Source organism: Heteronotia binoei, chromosome 1, assembly GCF_032191835.1.
Source record: "Heteronotia binoei isolate CCM8104 ecotype False Entrance Well chromosome 1, APGP_CSIRO_Hbin_v1, whole genome shotgun sequence".
Taxonomy (NCBI): Eukaryota; Metazoa; Chordata; class Lepidosauria; order Squamata; family Gekkonidae; genus Heteronotia; species Heteronotia binoei.
The window spans coordinates 150,270,234-150,291,426 of record NC_083223.1 but is presented as its reverse complement, the minus strand read 5'-3'; the positions used below and the strand labels follow the sequence as shown (position 1 = coordinate 150,291,426).

General features: G+C 42.6%; 1 protein-coding gene across 2 annotated transcripts in view; it reads right to left on the bottom strand.

The window, feature by feature from the left end:
* Positions 1–1,512, bottom strand: part of SMOC2 (SPARC related modular calcium binding 2) — a 257,957-nt gene extending 256,445 nt beyond the window's left edge. For both annotated transcript variants that reach the window (XM_060242496.1, XM_060242504.1), the window contains exon 1: positions 1,404–1,512. In XM_060242496.1, coding sequence (XP_060098479.1) covers positions 1,404–1,481 — 78 coding nt within the window. In that variant the 5' untranslated portion in view covers positions 1,482–1,512. The remainder of the gene's footprint in view (positions 1–1,403) is intronic.
* Positions 1,513–21,193: the final 19,681 nt, after the last annotated feature.

The following is a 21,193-nucleotide window of genomic DNA, read 5'->3' as shown; positions in this document are numbered from 1 at the left end:
GAAGATATGTAACTGGAACACCTTATGTGTCAGTGTCCAACACTAGCTGGAGCACATATATTCAGTGAATAAACTGTATTAGTTTCAGCTGCTCCACATGGCTTTTAGAATGCTCACAAAGCACGTGTGTAATGAATCTAGTTATCATGACTTTGATCCCTCCTCACTATCACTTTAGACTCATCACAGAAGATGCAAGCATGCTTTAAGAGTAGGGAGGCATATACCCTATTAATTGTGCTCTTGATTTTGTGAGCCAAGAAATGCTACAGCGTGTGCACTCATTGATGTGTGCATTTATAGGTCCTTAATCTTTTCTAGCCAGTGATTGCCTTTCAAATTGTGACATAGAGTGATGGGCAGAACCACGAAATGGCTTCCAAAGAAGTTAGAGCCAAGGACAAAAGCTCAGGGAGGTTCTACATATCTCTAATAGCAACTCTTAAAACAGTTCAGGCAGTGCCCGACTTAACAAAATGAATGCATTGTTTAAAAAATATTTTCTTCCACACAGCTTATCAGAAGCACTGCTAGGCAGAAGCCCCACCCACTTTTAAAAACACTTTGTGGGTGCCAGGAAAGGTTGGCTCCATGTTGGGGATCTTTGATACAGAGATTGCCATCCAGCTCACACACACATAATCATAAAACAACTACTAAAAATAAAACATTTCCCAATATTTGACAAGCAAAGGTACAATTCCCTGATAGCAGAGATACAATTCCCTGTTCTGTACTTACAGAAAAGAGGTATTCTAGAGAAACTGATAACTGGAAAACCATGGCAACTGCATATATTTTAAGTGTTAAGAACCTTTAAATACAATACTGAGGGCTAGTTACTTAGTTTACTTTTTAAATAGCTGACATTTCTTCAGTTTTATCGTGGGGATGCTTTCTGGGTATTTGGTACACATGCAAAGTAGCACTGGCTGTTATATACAGGAGCCAGTGTTCCCTCTAAGCTGAGTTAGCATGAGCTAGCTCACAGATTTTTAGCCTCCAACTCACACATTTTTGTCTTAGCTCAGGAAGGATGACCCCAGAGCACACACTAATTTATGCAGTAGCTCACAACGTTAATGCCAGTAGCTCACAAAGTAGAATTTTTGCTCACAAGTCTCTACAGCTTATAGGGAACATTGACAGGAGCATGTATAAGTGGAAACTTCTGTAATAACGTCACTACTACTACTACTACTAATTAATAATAATAATAATAATACAGGCTGCACAGGCTTGCTTGGTAAGGGACTCCACGCACAGCAAGTGCCTTTGTGGGTGGGAAGACAAAGCAGAAGCCCGGCTGCCTGGGGAAAAGGACAGCGGGCGGACGCTCTGCTGCCACTGCGCGGTGATGGTGGGGAAGTAGGAAGAAGCGAGAGGAGTCAGCCCTGCCTTACCGTGAGCGCTGAGACCTTCTGAGCCGGCACCAGGAGCACCACCTCCGGCAGCAACAACCACAGCGGGAGCAGCAGCATCCTCCTCTCTAGTCAGGAGCTCCTCCTTCGGTCTCTCTCTCTTCTCTGTGTGCGTCTCTTTTCCCCTCTCCCTTCGCAACTCCTACCCTGCAAGGGATGCCTCGAGGGGTGCTTCCTTCCCCTGTTGGAAATCAAGAGGGCAGCTGAGCCGTCAGTGCCTCTGCTTTTTCTTTCCTTCGCTGACTGAACGGCTCGCTCACACACCCACCGCTGGGCACGCAGATGCTCCTCCAAGGCTGGTGCCCCAACTTGTTGCTTGTTCTGGCAATTGTTCCACTAGGGCTTGGAGGTGTTTATTTATCCCTCTAGGAAGCTGCTCCGCTCGGCTCTGCAGATCCGGGTCAGATATTGCCTGGTGGCGAAGAAGCTTGCTTTTCCCTCCCTCGGTGTATAGCTGTCATCTGATGCTTGTCCGGAGAGAGAGAGAGATCACAAAGCGAGTGAGAGGGAAAGAAAATAAACTTTTTTAAAAAGAAGAAGCTTCTCCTTACTGGCCTCTTTCTCTTGTGCACCTTTCTAGGCAACAGTCCTGTCTAAATTCTGCAGGAGTTTGTGATGATTTTGGAAGGCTACAGCCAGGGGAGCTGGGGAAGGTGTAGCATGAACCTCCCAAAACCTCATCACACACATACACAGCCCTCTTCTTTCTCTTTCTCAGCCCAGCCTCCTGTTTCTCCTCCCAGACCTGCAGGTCCTCTGTGGATTGATTGATTAACCCTACTGACACCAACGGAGCTCTAGGGAGCAGCATATGTTTGCATCTATTTTCAATTTTCAGCCTGGTCTTTTAGGAAGAGCAATAAAGAAGGAAGGAGGGAGGGAGAGCACGCAGTCATTTGTGGCCACTTTTCCTCAGAGTTTAGTAGTAACTCTTTGCTGAAGCTGAACAACCTGGCAGGCGTGGGTTTGTTTATGGGCACTGGTGGGGATTTGCAGATTGCCTGACCAAGGGTCTAAAAAGGTGAGGACTGGCCAATTAGTTTCTGAGGCATTGTTTGTCTTCAAGCTCCAGTGACATTTTGAGCTGTTGCTGGGTAACTCTAGTCTTAAGGATAAGCAAGAGGATTTTGTGTGTGCATGTGTGCCCTGATGCTCAAGAATATCTTTTTCACAGGCAGCATTGTTGAAATATTTCAGTCTTGGCTTGTAAATTCACATAGTTCTGGCTGGCTGACATCAAACCAAATCCTTACCAAGTTTTTCCAAGGACAGTGCAACTGGCAAATTGACAGTACAATTTTCAACAGATTTTACCACAGGAGTTGAGGAAGTTGAGCAGAATAGGATTTGTGGCTAAAGAGTTATATATATATAAGGAATCAAATATCAATATGTCTAATCCGATCTGTGGATACCACCTTTCACTTTACACAGGACCAGATCTACATGTTTTTTGAGGGAGAGCAAAATTAAAAAATGATTCCCCATTGTGGGCCCATTCTATCTTATGAGCCCATAGAATAGAATGGACTCCATACCCAATTTGGTGCCCCCCTCTGGTGGTGCCTGGGCCAAATGCCCCCTCTGCCCCTCCCTAGATCCATCCCTGCCTTTACAAAATGGATGTCCTCAGTAGCCATTGCTAGCCAAGCACAACAGTATAGCCAGTCATCAAGCCTTGGTTTTTGTCAGTAAATGGCGGAGAAAGGGGGCAGGACTCTTTTCGGGCTATTTTGGCCTTTGGGGCCAGGCCTGGCAGCAACTACTGAGCAATTTGATACTACTCTGCCAGATACATTGACTCAACCAGGCCTGCCTACTTGCTACTGTTCAACAGCAGCCACCCCATGAAAGCCAGTGAGGTGTAGTGATTAGAGCCATGGATGTTCACTACTTTGGGCCAGTCACACATTCTCAGCCTAACCTACCTCACAGCATTATTGTGAGGATGAAATGGAGAACAGGAAAATGATGTAAGCTGCTTTGGTTCCCCATTGTAGAGGTGAGATATATATGAAGGAAATAATGTAGTCCAATATGCAGGAGCAGATTGTAGGTTGGTTACTAGATGGAAAGAAAATAATGAAGGGAAATATGAGAATACAGGTGTTACCAGGATGAGTGAAAGAGGAAATAGTGGACAGAGATATGAGTTGCCAGACCTGGCAATGAACTGGGTGTGACTGTGCACTGCCCCCCACCCTAGGACCATATCCTCCTGTATTGTCCTGGGGCCCAGAATCACTAAGACTGCTCCTGATCAGGGGAGGTTTTGGCTTCTATGCCCTGTTTATTTGGCCTTCCAGTGATGAAGGGGGAATTTCTCTCCTTCAGTGTGCTGTCCACCACAGCAGACAAAAGGACAAAAGTGATGTTCAGAAATGCTGAGACAGCCACTTTATTTTCTTATGAGAATCCGGGGTCTCATAAGAGGATGAAGGCATTTATAAAGCATGCACGGCTTTCCACATGCACTCTGAAAATATTGCTTATCCATGCATATTTATGTATCTTTCTCTAATAACACATAACAAAATAAAGTAATAGTGGCATGTTTATTTATAAATAAAAATAGACCTTTTATGATCACAGATGTAATTTTTGTCCTTCAAATTTGAAAATAAAGATAAACCACCTTGAAGATCCATGAAAAAATATGCCATTCACTTTGCATCTATTTTTGTGAACACAGCTGCTCCCCAAACTAAGCTGATGCCTGGAACCCAATACAGCTCTAATCATCATTACCTGCAACTACTTGCACCAGACTGGATGTTCATCAACTGAAAGTAGTGGAATGCACATAAATGATGTCTGCATTCCTATGAGCATTTGATGCACAACTGCAGTTCTAGATTCAGCAAATGTGGTTCTCGATTCTCAAGCCACTGCCTCGGTTAGAAGCATCCTAGACTACTTTTGGAGAACCAAAGGAGATGGCATGAGGCTTCTCACTCATCTATCTCAAATTCATATCCCACACTTCTTCCAAGAATAATACAGTGGCTAACCCATTTTGTTCTCTGAATAGCCTTGTAAGGTAGGCTAGGGGGAGAGAGAGAGAGAGAGAGAGAGAGTAAATGGCCCACGGTGAGCTTAACGGCTGAGCAAAAATCTGAGTCTACTTCTCCCTAGTCCAAGTTTTGCCAAGGCAACACACTTACTCTTAAACATGATTCTTCCTTGCTGATAATGCAAGGGGGCAGAGCAGAGGCTTGGAAGAAGGGGAAGGGAATGGGGGAGAGAAGATACAGTTCTCTCTCCATTTATAGATTCCTGCTAATTCTAGAAAACCAACTTAAATTATGGGGCCTGACTGGATGAAAATAGCCAACATCAGTACCATCAAGAGATATTTCACAGATTGGGGGGAAAAAAGAATTCTGATTTTAAAAGCCTTGCTTTTAATTAATGCTTGTTTCATAGGGTGGTTTTGTTGTTGTTTTGTTTACTTTGTCAGCACTACTGGTTTCATGCACGAATGGATCATTTGACTCTGCAGTACTATCAGTTTGGCAACCTACCACTATGCTAATAATATTTAGAAGAATAAAACCCTAAGCTGTTTTCTTGAAACACAGAAGGGTCCAGAATACAATGTCCAAACGTCATGTAGAACTGTAATGTTTTACCACATGAGAACAAGAACAATTTCTTCTTCTTTTCTTACAATCAGGAAAATGTAGCAAGTTCTTGTGTATTTTAGCATGGTCACCCTTGTTTTTGCCATCCTCCATTGAGTGTTTTAGTGGTAATCTACTGGCTGTATGCTTTTCTGAGACATACCAATAAAAAGTGCTGAAGAGGGAGAGAAGAATTTATGGCTAACAACAAGTGGGAACAAAGTCATGAACAATTGAATGGAGTCTGCTACGATAAACAACCTGCCAAGACTTCCTCTTCGGCTGGTCTGACACTAGATGAAGGGTTAGCTTCACACAGCTAAAGAAAACCTTCCTTCATCTTCAGGGGTTTAAATCTCTGACAGGTTTGATAAACAGTAATCCATAAGGTGTTTAAACCTCTTCTGCCATGGCAAAGATTTGTGTGGGCTCTGAGGCTTTATTTATTTCAGTGGAGTGGATACAGCAAGAAAAAAAATATTATGGCTGTTAAAAGTGTAAACTTGAGACAGCAAGGCTTGAACTACTACACTAAATATTTGGCTCTTTTTATTTTGTTGCAGGAAGCCCTGTATGAGAAGTGGGGCTAGCCTTGCAGGCAGAATGAGATGACCCACCCAAGACAGTGCACTTGATGGGCACCATTAAAGGGCATCAAATTGTCAATTATTTAACATATTATACTTCTGCTACCAGAGGCATTGTTCCCTTTCAGCTTTTTGCTCCATGGCTCCAAAATGTCTCGGGCCATCGCTGATTGAAAGAATGATTAAATAGAGATGGCTGTGGTGATTTAAAACAAAGTTAACGTTCCGTGGCACCTTTAAGACCAACAAAGTTTAATCCAAGGTATGACATGCACACACACTTCCTCAGATACATATTTAAGTTTACCATGAAACTGGAAAACACTCTTTTCTGCCTTTATTTGTTTGTTTGTTTGATTTTTTTTTCAACCACCCTCCCCATCAAAGCCAGACTCAGGATGGTGTGCAACATATATAAAAAAATCAAATAAAACAGACTAAAATTCATAAAAGCAGATGTGAGTGCCAAGATGGAACCATCACTCCCCTCAACTAAATGCCTGGCAGAACATCTTTGCCTAGCAAGCCCTGCAGAACTGTAACAAATCCTGCAGGGCACAGATGTGACTTCAGTTAGGAATATAAATGTATGTAATTATATACAACAATATCCACTGTCTTCTATTCATTTAGATGAGGGGGGAGGCTTTTTTGGTAGAAAAAGTCCAGCAGGAACTCATTTGCATATTAGGCTACACCTCTGATGCCAAGCCAGCCGGAACTGTATTCCTGTGCGTTCCTGCTCAAAAAAAGCCCTGATTGATGATTATGATGATGATGATGATTTAGGTTTTTTATTCACCATTCACCCAAATAGTCTTGTGGTGACTTGCAACATTAAAACCATATAAATAAGTTTGAAACAACATAAAAACAGATAACAAATATGAACTGCTAACAGGTCACCACAGTTGCCAGGTCTGCCTTTTATCACCTTCAGCAGATCAGACAGCTGGCTCCCCCTCTCTTCCTGCAGGACTTGGCTACAGTGATCCATGCAACAGTCACTTCAAGACCTGATTATTGTAACTCGCTGTACATGCTCTTGCCCTTGCAGCTGATCCGGAAACTCCAGCTGGTGCAAAATGTGGCTTGACTATGTCACCTGTGTGGGCACACATCCAGTCAGTGCTATGCTAATTGCACCGGCTGCCAATCAAGTACTGGATCCATTTCAAGGTACTTTTTTGACCTTGCACAATCAGGGGACCAACATACCTGAGGGACTGCCTCTCCCCTTACGTGCCCCACAGAGCCTTGCACTCGATCAATCAACATCTACTGGCTGTCCTTGATCCAAGGGACACCCATCTAGCCTCAACCAGGGCTAGGACTTTGGTCAATGAAGCCAGCCTCATTTACTGAAGCTTTCCATCATCATTTGGTCTTGGGATCCAATCACCACAGTTGAACTATACTTTGATACTGTTCTGTTATTAAATCATATTGTTTATTGTTTTAAATATTGTTCTACATATTTTATTAATGTATTAACTTATCTACTGTAATAAGCCAATGGCTTCATATATAATAAATACTTATAATTGTTCTAAGTGGTTGTTCTTCAGTGAGCTTTCTACATTGGAAACTGCAGCTGCATGGAAATTGCAGGTCTGACACATTCCTCGGGAGGTGATGGGCTCTCCTTCCTTGGAGGTTTTTTTAAAACAGAGGCTAGATGACCATCTGACAGCAATGAAGATCCTGTGAATTTAGGACTCCAGATGTGCTCTTGTCATTCTTTCTTGCTCTACCTTACAGGGTTGTTCTGGGGACAAAATAGGATTATATTATTTCTTCTCTGGATGTCAAATAAATAGGTCTAACTTCTCTGGCAAAGAGAACACAACAGTGGTCTGGCAGCATAGTTTGGTGGCTTCCCTTATTTGGCTAGCCCAAACGTAAAGGAATGCAACGGATCTCAGAGAGCTTTTAATAGGATAGAGGTACTGGATTTGATTTTGATGATCAACTGATTCCTGGAGTCCCCAGATATGTGCTAGCTAGTGTTGTAATGCATACCAAACAAACAAACACAAACAGACACAAGCCTTTATTGGCATATATCAGATTATAAATAAGGCAAAAATACAGAAATAGCAAAATAAACTAGTCATATACAACTATACATTGGACAATAGATCCTTGATTACCAGACAAAAGAATAAAGCCAGCTTTTCAGTTTTTTCAGATGACAAATCATTCAGAAGATGGCATACCTTTGTAGCATCTGAGCAACTTGTCATAATGAGCAGAATTGGGTCTAGAAACCTAAGGCGTATAGTATCATATTTGGAGTAGTAAAGAAGAATATGGGACAACAAATCAACTTGTTTTAAGTTGTATGTACAAAGTCTTAATGAGAGTGGGATCTTTCTATATCTACCATAGGTAACTGCTGATGGGATAGCATTACAACTGGCAAGAGTAAATGCTCTGTGCAATTGTGGAACATGGAGAGTTGATAGATAAGAAAGCAGATGACCAATAATTGGGGAAATTCCAAAATTCAAAGGGGAGCAAGATGTATTTGCAGCACGGATTAGTTTTTGCAATTCTATATCTAAAATTCTATGTTTAATTAGATAATATGCATTTGTAAAAGGGAGCATGTAGAGAGAATCCATAGATAAACCTAAGGTGGATATTTTCTTCTCTATGCAAGCAATCCACTTGGACAAGGAGGATTCAGACAGCATTTGGTATAAATGCGAAATAGTCAGCGAAATAGTGCACGCGTAGCCAATATTTGGTAGTTATAAGCCATGCTCTTGTTTCTAACATATTGAGGTCTGTTTCTAGACAAAGAATGGCATATGGGACACAGCGTGATAGACCCGTGATTTTCCTAACAAATTTGGACTGAACTCTTTCAATATTGGACTCAAAGGCACTAATCCATGTTGGGATACCATACAGTAACTGCGGGATTACTTTGGCCTTGTAGATTTTAAAACCCACTGGGACAAACTGGTTGCTTCTATTAAAGAAAAACTGAGAGACTGCTGCTGCACTAATGGCTGCTAAGTTAATTATAGATTTGCGGTGACATGACCAAGCCATATTGTAGCTGAAGTGGAAACCTAGTTATTTAAAATGCCTAACCTGTTCTGAAGTGGATCAGCTGCATTCGAGGAAGGTGCTTAGAACTGGGACAGAACTGCTGGTAAGCTGTTGCTGAGAGAGGAGAGCTTGTTTGCCTGGGGGTGGTTGCTGGCCCTACCCTCTGCTGTTGTTCTGGCTGTTGAGTCAGAGGTGAGTGGGGGCTTGAGCCTTTAATTTGCAAGGCTCATCCTTGCCAGAGGCAGAAGTGGCTCAGCTGCATTAGAGGAAGGTGCTTAGAGCTGGGACAGAACTGCTGGTAAGGTGAGTGCTGATTTGCTTTTCTAAAACTGCTGGGGAGCATTACCTAGGGTTGCTGTGTGAGGGAACTTTGTGAGTGCTTGGTGCCTGTTTGGTAACAGCCTTGCTAACCTAATAAGGAGGGCTTTAAGCGAAATTGTATGGGGGAGCGAGACAATAATTCAAAGCCTTATATGATGCGAGAAACACTAAAGAACACTAAAGATTTCCAGAGAGTGGCTCATACACTAGTTAATGTTAACTTGCAGGTATGTATGGAAACTAAACCCTCGAGATGCATAAAACATGGATTCTGATGTCTCTACACTAATGCACAGAGTATGGGAAATAAACATGAGGAACAGGAAGTCCTAATACAAGAAGGAGACTATGACATAATAGGCCTTACTGAAACTTGGTGGGATGACACTCACAACTGGAATATTAGGATTCAGGGGTACAGGGCTACAACATTAAAAAGGGACAGACAAATGAGAAAGGGTGGAGGTGTAGCAGTATATGTGAAAGAGGTATATACTTGTGAGGAAATATGTGAATCTGAGCATGGCAGCTCAGTTGAGAGTCTCTGGGTAAAAATAAAAGGAGTAAGAAATAACAGTGATATTATTGTGGGGGTCTGCTATAGATCACCAAGCCAGGCAGAGATGAGACACTCCTACAGCAGATTGCAAAGTTCTCTAAGAGAAGGGATACAGTGATCATAGGAGATTTCAATTACCCGGACATCTGTTGGAAGTCCAACTCTGCTAAAAATGAAAGGTCAAATAGATTCCAGACTTATCTTGCTGACAACTTCCTTTTTCAGAAAGTGAAGAAGGAAACAAGGGGATCTGCTATCTTGGATTTGATTCTCACCAACAAGAAAGTGAAATTGTAACAGGTAATGAAGAGAGGGCAGAACTGCTCAATTCCTACTTCTCCTCAGTCTTGTCTTCTGAGGGAAAAAGTGCTCAATATGGCAAAAACAACATATAATGAGGGTATGACGTTCCAACCTAGGATCAGCAGAGGGGTAGTACATAAACACCTAGTTTCTTTAAATGAAACTAAGTCCTCAGGGCCAGATGAACTGCATCCAAGAGTTCTAAAAGAGCTTGCGGATGTAATTTCTGAGCCTCTGGCTATTATTTTTGAGAACAGGAGAGGTGCCAGAAGTTTGGAGGCAGGCAAATGTTGTCCCCATCATTAAGAAGGGGAAAAAAGAGGATCCGGGTAACTGCCGACCCATCAGCTTGATGTCTATACCTGGAAAAGTTTTAGAACAAATCATCAGTCAGTCCTGGAACATTTAGAAAGGATGGCTGTGATTACTAAGAGTCAGCATGGGTTTCTCAAGAACAAGACATGTCAAACTAACCTGATCTCTTTTTTTGAGAAAGTGACTACCTTGTTGGATCAGGGGAATGCTTTAGATATTGTTTATCTTGATTTCAGTAAGGCTTTTGATAAGGTTCCACATACTGTCCTTGTTGACAAGTTGGTAAAACGTGGTTTGGATTCTGTTACTGTTAATTAGATCTGTAACTGGTTGACAGATTGCACCACCGGCTCAACATTAGGAAGAACTTCCTGACTATTGAGTGATTCCTCAGTGGAACAGGCTTCCTCGGGAGGTGGTGGGCTTTCCTTCCTTGGAGACTTTTAAACAGAGGCTAGATAGCCATCTGACAGCAATGAAGATCCTGTGGATTTAGGGGGAGGTATTTGTGAGTTTCCTGCATTGTGCAGGGGGTTGTACTGGATGGCCCTGGAGGTCCCTTCCAACTCTATGATTCTATGATTTTCCCCCATCAAATAGCCATTTGTGGGTTTTACAAGATTTAGCAAAAAACAGTATCTTAGATTTTTCATAGTTCAGATGCAGTTTGTTTTCTTGAAAAAAGCTCTGAGGTATCTGTTCAAAAGTTATCTGAGCCCAACCCTCGTACGAGAAAGAAGTACTGTGTCATCCACGTATAGCAAAATGGGTACATGCAGGGAGCCCAATTTTGGGGGATGACAATCTACTTCTGTTTGTACAGGAGCCAAATCATTGAGGAATAAATTAAATAGAAAAGGAGCAAGTATACATCCTTGTTTAACTCCTTTATTGAAGGGAATTTTAGGTGTAAGTTCTCCGGAAGCTGAGATTTTGATTTGACAAGTGGTGGAGAAGTGTACCATTATGATTAACTTGAGAAATCTCTCATCGATGCCCAGTTGATACAGTTTTATCCATAATTGCTCTTTATCTACTGAATTGAATGCCCCCTTGAGGTTCAAGAAAGCTGCATAAAGTTTGGAATTCCTAGGAGTAGTATATTTATCAGCCAGGTGAGCTAAAGTGATGCAGTGATCTACTGTAGATTTACCCTTGCTAAACCCAATTTGTTCAGGGGCTAAGACTCTTTGCTGAGACATCCAAGAAGTTAATTTGGTTAATAGATGCTTGGAGTATAGTTTGCCTATGATGGAAAGAAGGCTGATTGGCCTGTAGTTGGAGGGAAGTGTATGGTCACCTTTCTTATGAATTGGAATGACAATTGCATTCCACCAAGCATCAGGAATAAGGCCTGTTTGATTGAGCCTGGTAAAAAGGGAAGAAAGGGGGACAGACTACCATTCTGGATCTAACTTCAGAAGCCCTGGAGGAATCAGATTAGGGCTAGTGTTGTAATGCATACCATCATGACAGGATACATGCAAGAAGTGTAGGAAAAAAAAACAAATAAAGCAAGGTAGAATGAGTACAGGGAAGCCTCAAAGAAAAGGGAGGCAAGTATATCATAACAAACCCTTTTCAGGTTAATTTGCAGTAAGGACTGAGCTCAAAGTAAATTTTCCCCTCAGCCCAGACCACTCTTCATGTGATTGCCTGAAGGACAAGAGGGCTGAGCCCTCCTTTCACCTCAAAATGACTGGGACGGAGGAGAAAATGAAATGGGCTACAAACAATGTGCCAAAGTGCATGCTGTCTGTAAAACCAGTTCCCCCTCCCTCAGTTCCCATAGTCCTTCTGCTCCCACAAGCCTATGACTCTACCTGTACACTGCTCTCTCTTGTTGGAGATGTACCCTGGTAGCATAAGGGAAGTGTGCATGCATCACCCATTTTAGAGGGAAATTGGTTATCTCAATGCTTGCATCTGTTAAACCCAAGCAAAGTCAAGTTCACTTTTGTGGGGGAATGGGATGATGTAGCAGAGTCTCAAGGTAGTTAAATGGACTATTTTGCTTCAGACTGCATGTAGCGGAACATGGAGGATCACATTTTGAAATGCTTACTTATATTAATAACTCTCTGCAAACAGAAAGCTGACACAAAAGGCAAAAGGTGAAAAAAAAACCCTTTCTACTGTTTCATTACCACTTCATTTTCCTGCATTTGTGAACAAGGCATTAGATACAAATTCTCTCAGTCACTCCCCTCATTCCTCCAAAGACAGAGATATTGCCTTTCTTGAGGAAACCTGGGACCTTGCCTGATAGTTTGCCGTTTGCGTGGCCTGAGGCTAGTAGTCATTTTTTACTTCGCTGCTGGAAATACTGTGGACATAGAATGACTAATATCTACAGCTATCACCCAAACAGCTGCTACTAGCTCATGGACTGGTAGCGAAAAAGGGCATTTCTATATGCCAAGAGATGGGACGAGCAGACTTTGTCTCATTGTTCATCTAAATGCAGTCTGTATATGAAATGATTGAGTAGCAATGAGAACTTCATAACAGAAATGTATTTATCTTCTGATGGTATGTTAATTACTTCACACCAGAGTTTTAAAAGACCAATTTGTCAAACCAAATGCTGAGCTGCTAATAAATTAAGAATTTTTTACACCTTCAGTCAGCATTCTCTTATAACCTGTGATTTATGCTGTATCAAGAACACCCTCCAATTTCTGACATAAGTTATAAAGAAAACTACTTTACAAGACTTTAAACTAATTTCCCCCCTCTACTTTGACATTCCGTCTTAGGGAATTTATGATCTATAGTGCTTAGCTAGAGACTGTCACCTGAAATAGACCACCTTCTGAGCACTGCTGTCATGGGTGCTGGAGGGCTTTGGCTGCTGTGTTCATGTGCATCGTCAGTGCAGTTTTACAACATAATGGCTTGGATCCAGCTATATGCAAGTGAAATAATAAATAGCCTTAGCATAGTTCCTCTTGTGCAAGATGCTGTGCAACCCTTTCTCTCTATACATTACTTTTGGACAATATAAGAACATAAGAGAAGCCATGTTAGATCAGGCCAATGGCCCATCCAGTCCAACATTCTGTGTCACACAGCGGCCAAATATATATATATATATACACACACACACACACACACTGTGGCTAATAGCCACTGATGGACCTCTGCTCCATATTTTTATCTAACCCCTTCTTGAAGATGGCTATGCTTGTGGACGCCACCACCTCCTGTGGCAGTGAATTCCACATGTTAATCACCCTTTGGGTGAAGAAGTACTTCCTTTTATCCGTTTTAACCTGTCTGCTCAGCAATTTCATCGAATGCCCACGAGTTCTTGTATTGTGAGAAAGGGAGAAAAGTACTTCTTTCTCTACTTTCTCCATCCCATGCATTATCTTGTAAACTTCTATCATGTCACCCCTCAGTCGACGTTTCTCCAAGCTAAAGAGCCCTAAGCGTTTCAACCTTTCTTCATAGGGAAGGTGTTCCAGCCCTTTAATCATTTTAGTTGCCCTTTTCTGAACTTTCTCCAATGCTATAATATCCTTTTTGAGGTGCGGCGACCAGAACTGCACACAGTACTCCAAATGAGACCGCACCATCGATTTATACAGAGGCATTATGATACTGGCTGATTTGTTTTCAATTCCCTTCCTAATAATTCCCAGCATGGCGTTGGCCTTTTTTATTGCAAACGCACACTGTCTTGACATTTTCAGTGAATTATCTACCATGACCCCAAGATCTCTCTCTTGGTCTGTCTCTGCCAGTTCACACCCCATCAACTTGTATTTGTAGCTGGGATTCTTGGCCCCAATGTGCATTACTTTGCACTTGGCCACATTGAACCGCATCTGCCACGTTGACGCCCACTCACCCAGCCTCAACAGATCCCTTTGGAGTTCCTCACAATCCTCTCTGGTTCTCACCACCCTGAACAATTTAGTGTCATCCGCAAATTTGGCCACTTCACTGCTCACTCCCAACTCTAAATCATTTATGAACAAGTTAAAGAGGATGGGACCCAGTACCGAGCCCTGCGGCACCCCACTGCTTACCGTCCTCCACTGCGAAGACTGCCCATTTATACTCACTCTCTGCTTCCTATTACTCAGCCAGTTTTTGATCCACAAGAGGACCTGTCCTTTTACTCCATGACTCTCAAGCTTTCTAAGGAGCCTTTGATGAGGAACTTTATCAAAAGCTTTCTGGAAGTCAAGATAAACAACATCTATCGGGTCTCCTTTGTCCACATGTTTGTTCACCCCCTCAAAGAAATGTAACAGGTTAGTGAGGCAAGATCTTCCCTTGCAGAACCCATGCTGAGTCTTCCTCAATAACCCGTGTTCATCAATGTGCCTACTCATTCTGTCCTTGATAATGGTTTCTACCAACTTTCCCGGTATTGAAGTCAGACTGACTGGCCTGTAATTTCCCGGATCTCCTCTGGAACCCTTTTTAAAGATGGGGGTGACATTTGCTACCTTCCAGTTCTCAGGAACGGAGGCAGATTTCAATGAAAGATTACAGATTTTTGTTAGAAGATCCACAAGTTCAACTTTGAGTTCTTTCAGAACTCTCGGATGTATGCCATCCGGACCCGGTGACTTATTAGTTTTTAATTTGTCTATTAGTTGTAGGACCTCCTCTTTTGTCACCTCAATCTGACTCAGGTCTTTCAACACCCCTTCCAATATTAGTGGTTCTGGGGCGGGCAAACACTTCTCATCTTCCACGGTGAAGACGGAGGCAAAAAATGCATTCAGCTTCTCAGCCATTTCCCCATCCTCCTTCAGTAATCCTTTTACCCCATGGTCATCCAAGGGCCCCACTGCTTCCCTGGCTGGTTTCCTACTTCTAATATATTTGAAGAAATTTTTATTGTTGGTCTTTATGTTTTTTGCAATATGCTCCTCATAGTCCCTTTTTGCCTGCCTGATCACAGTCTTGCATTTGATTTGCCACTGCCTGTGTTCCCTTTTATTAATCTCACTTGGACTGGTTTTCCACCGCTTAAAGGAGTCCTTCTTACCTTTTACAGCTTCCATTACTTTGTTTGTTAACCATGCTGGCCTCTTCTTATACCTGTTTGTGCCTTTCCTAACTTGTGGTATGTATTTTATCTGAGCTTCTAGGATTATAGTTTTAAATAGTCTCCAAGCTTCCCCAAGGGTTTTGACCGTATTTACCTTTCCTTTCAGTTTCCTCCTCACATGCCTCCTCATCTCAGAGAATTTACCCCTTTTAAAGTTAAATGTGGTTGTGGTGGTCTTTTTGGGCAACTCCCTATTTATACAAATGGTGAAATCAATAACATTATGGTCACTGTTCCCAAGCGGCGCAATCACTTTTACGTCTCTCACCAAGTCTTGGGCATTACTTAGGACCAGATCCAGGATCGCCCCACCCCTGGTAGGTTCTGAGACCATCTGCTCCATAGCACAGTCATTGAGAGCATCAAGAAACTCAATCTCTTTCTCTCGACCAGAACACATATTGACCCAATCAATCTGCGGGTAGTTAAAATCACCTATTACGACACAGTTTTTACGTTTAGCCGCTATCTTTAATCCCTCCATCATATTATAATCGTCCTCTCTCTTTTGATTTGGTGGGCGATAACAAACTCCCATAGTTAAATTTCCTTTTGGGCCCTCTATTTCAACCCAAAGCATTTCTAAAAGGGAATCTAATTCTCTGACCTCAGTCTTACTGGACCGTATATCCTCTCTGACATACAGAGCCACCCCACCTCCAACCCTTCCCTCCCTATCCTTCCGATATAACTTATATCCAGGAATCACCGTGTCCCACTGATTCTCCTCATTCCACCAAGTTTCTGAAATTCCCACAATGTCTATGTTTTCTCCCAACACTAAACATTCCAATTCACCAATTTTACTTTGGACACTTCTAGCATTTGCATACAAACATTTATAATTTCCCAAGCAAGCTAGGCCCGCCACCTCTCTCCTGCCGCCTCGAGACTCTAGCAGACAGTCCATACTGTTTGTCACCATCACAGTGGACAACTCTGATCCGTTACTCGGTAGAAAAATAGAAGCCAACCCTTCATCTCTTTGAGACGAGTCCTCCCGAACCAGAGACATTCCATCTCCTGTCGGCTTTCCCCCAAGATTTAGTTTAAAAACTGCTCTGCCACCTTTTTGATTTTAAGCGCCAGCAGCCTGGTTCCATCCAGGGACAAGTGGAGACCGTCTCTTTTGTACAGCTCCGGCTTGTTCCAGAAAGCATCCCAGTGCCTAACAAACTTAAACCCTTCCTCCTTACACCATCGTCTCATCCACACATTGAGACTTCTAATTTGCGCCTGTCTCTCCTGCCCTGCACGTGGAACAGGTAGCACTTCCGAGAAGGCCACCTTGGAGGTCCTGGCCTTAAGTCTCCCACCTAGCAGCCTAAATTTCTCCTCCAGGACCTCACGACTGCATTTCCCCACATCGTTGGTGCCAACATGCACCGTGACCACAGGCTCCTCCCCAGCACTGTCTATCAGCCTATCTACTACACGCGTAATGTCCGCTACCTTCGCACCAGGCAGGCAAGTCACCATACGGTCAATACGCGGTTTCGCCACCCAGCTGTCTACTTGCCTAAGGATCGAATCACCAACTACCAAGACCCCCCCTCTCCCCCTGCCCAGGGATGGTTCCTTGGCGCGAAAGGATACCCGCTCACCAACCAAAGAAGAGGTCCCTTCTGAGGGCGCATTCCCCTTATCCTCAGCAAGGTGCCCTGTTCCCTCTAGACCCTCACGCTCTCTGGCAGCAACGGGGCTGCCACATTCAGAGTGGGGCTCATCTAATACGCCCCCAAGAGTCTTCCCCAATTGCCTAACTGACCGTCTCTGCTTCTCCAGGGCAGTCACCTCGGCCTCAAGGGTACGAACTCGTTCCCTGAGGACCAGGAGCTCCTTGCATCGAGCACACACCCAAGACTTCTGTCCTGTGGGCAGATAGTCATACATGTGACACTCAGTGCAAAACACTGGAAAGCCCCCACCCCCCTGCTGGCATTCTACCTTCATGGTATATATATTAAATATACAGTCCTCTTTAAATGCTGTTGTTTACGTGGCTCCCCTTCTGGAAGGTCAACTTACCTTATTGGGAGAACAAGGAAATCAGGGATCTGGGTTCCTGGCCCTTAGGAAGCCCCCAGGCAAAGAGCCACAGGCCAAGAGCCCTTCGGTTCCTTGGCGCGAAAGGATACCCGCCCTTCGGCTCGCGCCAAAGGCTCGCGCCTTTAGCAAGGCGCAGCTTAAAATGCAAAGAGGGTGGAGCAGACCACTCCTAAGCAATCATCAACAATTACTCTCAATCAATCAATCAATCACTTTCACCTTTAGCCCACTCACCCAAACGTACAGCAGTTCCCCAGCTATCACAACTCAGCCTTTTCAGCAGTCACCCAAGCCTCAGAATGAAGTCTTTCAAAACGCAGAAATTCTTAGCAACTTCTCCAGCTGTCTCAGCTTATCAGAGCTGCTCTGCTCTGTTCTGTTCCTCTCAGGCCTCTCTGAGATGTATAATATAATATAGAGGGAGGAAAGATGCACAAGATCTTACACATGTTCAAACCCTGTGCACATGCATTCTCTGCTATGGACTGTGGAACAGCCTGCCTGAGGAAGGTTTCCACACTTTTGTCACTCCAGAAACTACACAACACAGAATTATTTGGGAGAGCATTTTTATACAAGCAATATCATAAACAAATGGTTCAGAAAGGGGCTTACTATATCATTGTGTATAGTATGCATTATCATACTGTGTAATTCTTCTTACGTCCCAGTGAGAAAGGCAGATGATAAGCAAATTTTAAAAGTTTGACTCAACACAAGTGGCTATTGCAGTCTTTTCCTTGCATTTCCACTTGTACAAGAGATCTAGTGCAAGTGAAAATATAGCACTGGATCCAACCTACTGCTTTATTATGGCTTTAGACAAAAAGCCATTTAGATGGGCTAGAGAGTTAGATGGTATCCTAGGCTGTTCCATGGCATGAATGACTGCTTTTTCATTGCCCATTACTCCCATGGATGTGTTTGTGCCAAAATTATTGCTGGGGGCAGGACTACTCCTGCATGGCACACGTGTGGCACCAGCACACCTTGGCACCAGTATATCTCAAAACACTACAGTGTATCTTCAAGTTACACTGGTGAATCTTAGATTGATACCAGCATATCACTAAACCACACTGGCATAAAAGTTAATTATTCTTTTAAGCACTTTGTATACTGGCCATAGGTAAAGAGATCAGTTGCATTCCTTGTCATTTTAACTCCCCCTCTGTGCCAATGCCTTAGTTCAGACCTGCCAGTTTTTCCCACAGCCAGATGTAGGTCAGGTCTGGACTTTGTGAGAGAAAGAAGAGACCAGGTTTGACTTAACCCTCTGAAACTCATTCATTCTCTTACCAACAAAGATGATTCTTTAATTAGAGCTGTGCAGGTGTTCCCCCCTCCTCTTTTCTCCCTTGCAAAGAAAGAGTTCCAAAAGCCTCTGGCTAAATCTGACATCTCTTGAAAATGCCAGGATTTTTTTTAGAGAAACGAAAACAAAACCTGTACAAAGTCCCTGTAACTTGAAGAAATTATATTGACATGCATGTATGTTTCTCTATATAGGTGATGACTTGGAACATATAGGAGAATCTCTGTTTCTACTTATGAATAAGTCATGTATGAATACAAGTGTGCCTATATTATATAACTCCCTGGCATGCCTCTAAGAACTGGAGCATGATTTATGTCTAACATGAAATATTGGCTCCCGGTTTAGGAAGGCACTGGAAGATACAAAATGTTTCTATTAAAACTGGAACAAATTAATTCTTTGGCATAACGGAGCAAACCTTTTCCATCATCTAGCTAAATATACTGTGTATTTTAGGGGCCTGCATGGAGTATCCAGCTCAAAATGTGGTTTCTATATCAGGAAGACCTTTCCACAGAGACTGCTTGTGACTAGTATTGCAGAATTTAAAATTCTGCTACAGTTAAGTGACATTGCCATTGAAAGGAGCTCAGAGTCATTATATAATAGCTAAGAAATCCTAGTCTCAAAAGTAAGATGATAAATCAACTAGAAGCTGAGAAGACATGAGCTGGAGATGGACCAAGAAGCTGGGAAATTCTCAGTGGAGATGTCCATGCCATATTGGTTTGAAGACAGAAATGCCCACTGATCAAGTGCCTTGTTTCAACTAATTTCCTTGATCCCTTCCAGTAAATAGGACATTTACATCTCAATAGATTCTTCTTTCCCATCACCTCACCTCCTATGTTGACTTCAGTTTCCGAAAAAAGAAAAAGAACCAAACTGCATGTGATATTGGGGATCCAGCACTGGATTGCCTAATGTGCAATTATGCACAAGAAATAATTGTGGCAGTAGTTGGTGGAGAGAATCAGGCTGCTGTGTTCTCTATGTGGAAGAAAGATGTGATGTGAAGTACTGGGTCATGTTGTAGACCCATTTTACTGAAACTGGACAGAATGCTCACTATTCAAAATGTAACATATTGTCCTACAAATCCACATTTCCACATTATTCTAGGTAAACAGAACTTTGCTGAGGTGAAGTTCTGATTACCGAACTGTTCTGGATGTTATTCAGGACATTGTATTTGTATTGAATAGATGTTTGTAAGAAGTGATGAGAACAACATTCTGTCTTGTTGCTGAAGAAAGAATTTACTTATTTTGGAAATCTGACTGTAGAAGAACAGAATCACATGGAACCAATAACATTTTGGAGAATGCCTTAAACAACTGAGCATTTATGCACCTGTTGAGTATAGTTCTCCCTCAGCTAAAATTTTGATCAGAATTTTATGATCTAATAATCTGCAGCAACAGGACTTTTAAAAGAGCTTCAGGACTGATTCATATGACAGATTTATGCAATAGGACTTACAGTTTTCTGCATGATAAACTACAGCTGCTACATGTATTTCTCATCAGACATGAGAGAAATAGCCTGTAAGAAGTCTTGGATATGTTTGCATAAAACCTCAAAAACAGGTTTAAAAATGATTTCTCATCATTTTTGAGTGAGGTTTCAAAGGGGCAGTATTGGATGAGAAAGTACATTCGCAATACAACACTGCCAAAAAGCAATTTCATTCTTATTAGGGAAAAGATAAAGGGGGAAAAAATCTGATGAAACCCATTGTCCGGAGTAAAATTTATTTATTTGTTTGTTTGTTTATTACGTTAGATTTATATCCTGCCCATTCTACAAAGACTCAAGGCTGCTAACAATGTGATATCCAACCTGGTTGTCTTATCCACTTTGTACTACTACTTTTAGTAGTAAATATTATCTGTATCTGATTATTACAAACCAGAAAGTTCACATTTTGCAATTCAAACAACATGTTCTTCCTCAGCCGTGTACTAGTATGATTCGCTGCAAGAGTGTTCATCAAAGTAGTTTTTTAAAGAAGGTGGATGAGTTTTATTATCTCTTTTACACTGATATCTTCTAGATCTTAATATCAAACCTAGTAATTTAAGAAGCTCTCTAGAACCCATGTTCTAAGTTGCTCAGTGACTGGCAATGACTTCTGTAAGGTGATGCCGCTGTAAGGCTCAGTGCTGGAAGGGAAATGTGTCAACACCTACAGTAGCTTGTTTAAAGGTCTTCTGGAAGGTTTCTTGCAAGTTGCTTCCAAGTTACTCTGCACCACTGGGGAGGTGAGTCCAGCTACATTTGCCCCACACTGGGGCTTGGCACAGCCCGGCCCTACCCCTGCTGGACAAAAAGCAAACTCACAGTCACCTGCAGCACTCTAACCAGCGGTAGCCATGCTAGGAGGCAGTGGTGATTGAAAGGCTGGGTGAATTGGAGCCAGCCACAGTCATAGGGAAAGTAAAGGAAGCAACAGCTGCCAGAACCAAGCTGCAGGACATCACAGCAAGACCATGGATGATGTCATCAGTCGAACAGCTCTCTGGAGGCCTGGCCAGCTGAGAAGAGGGCAGGAGAGGCT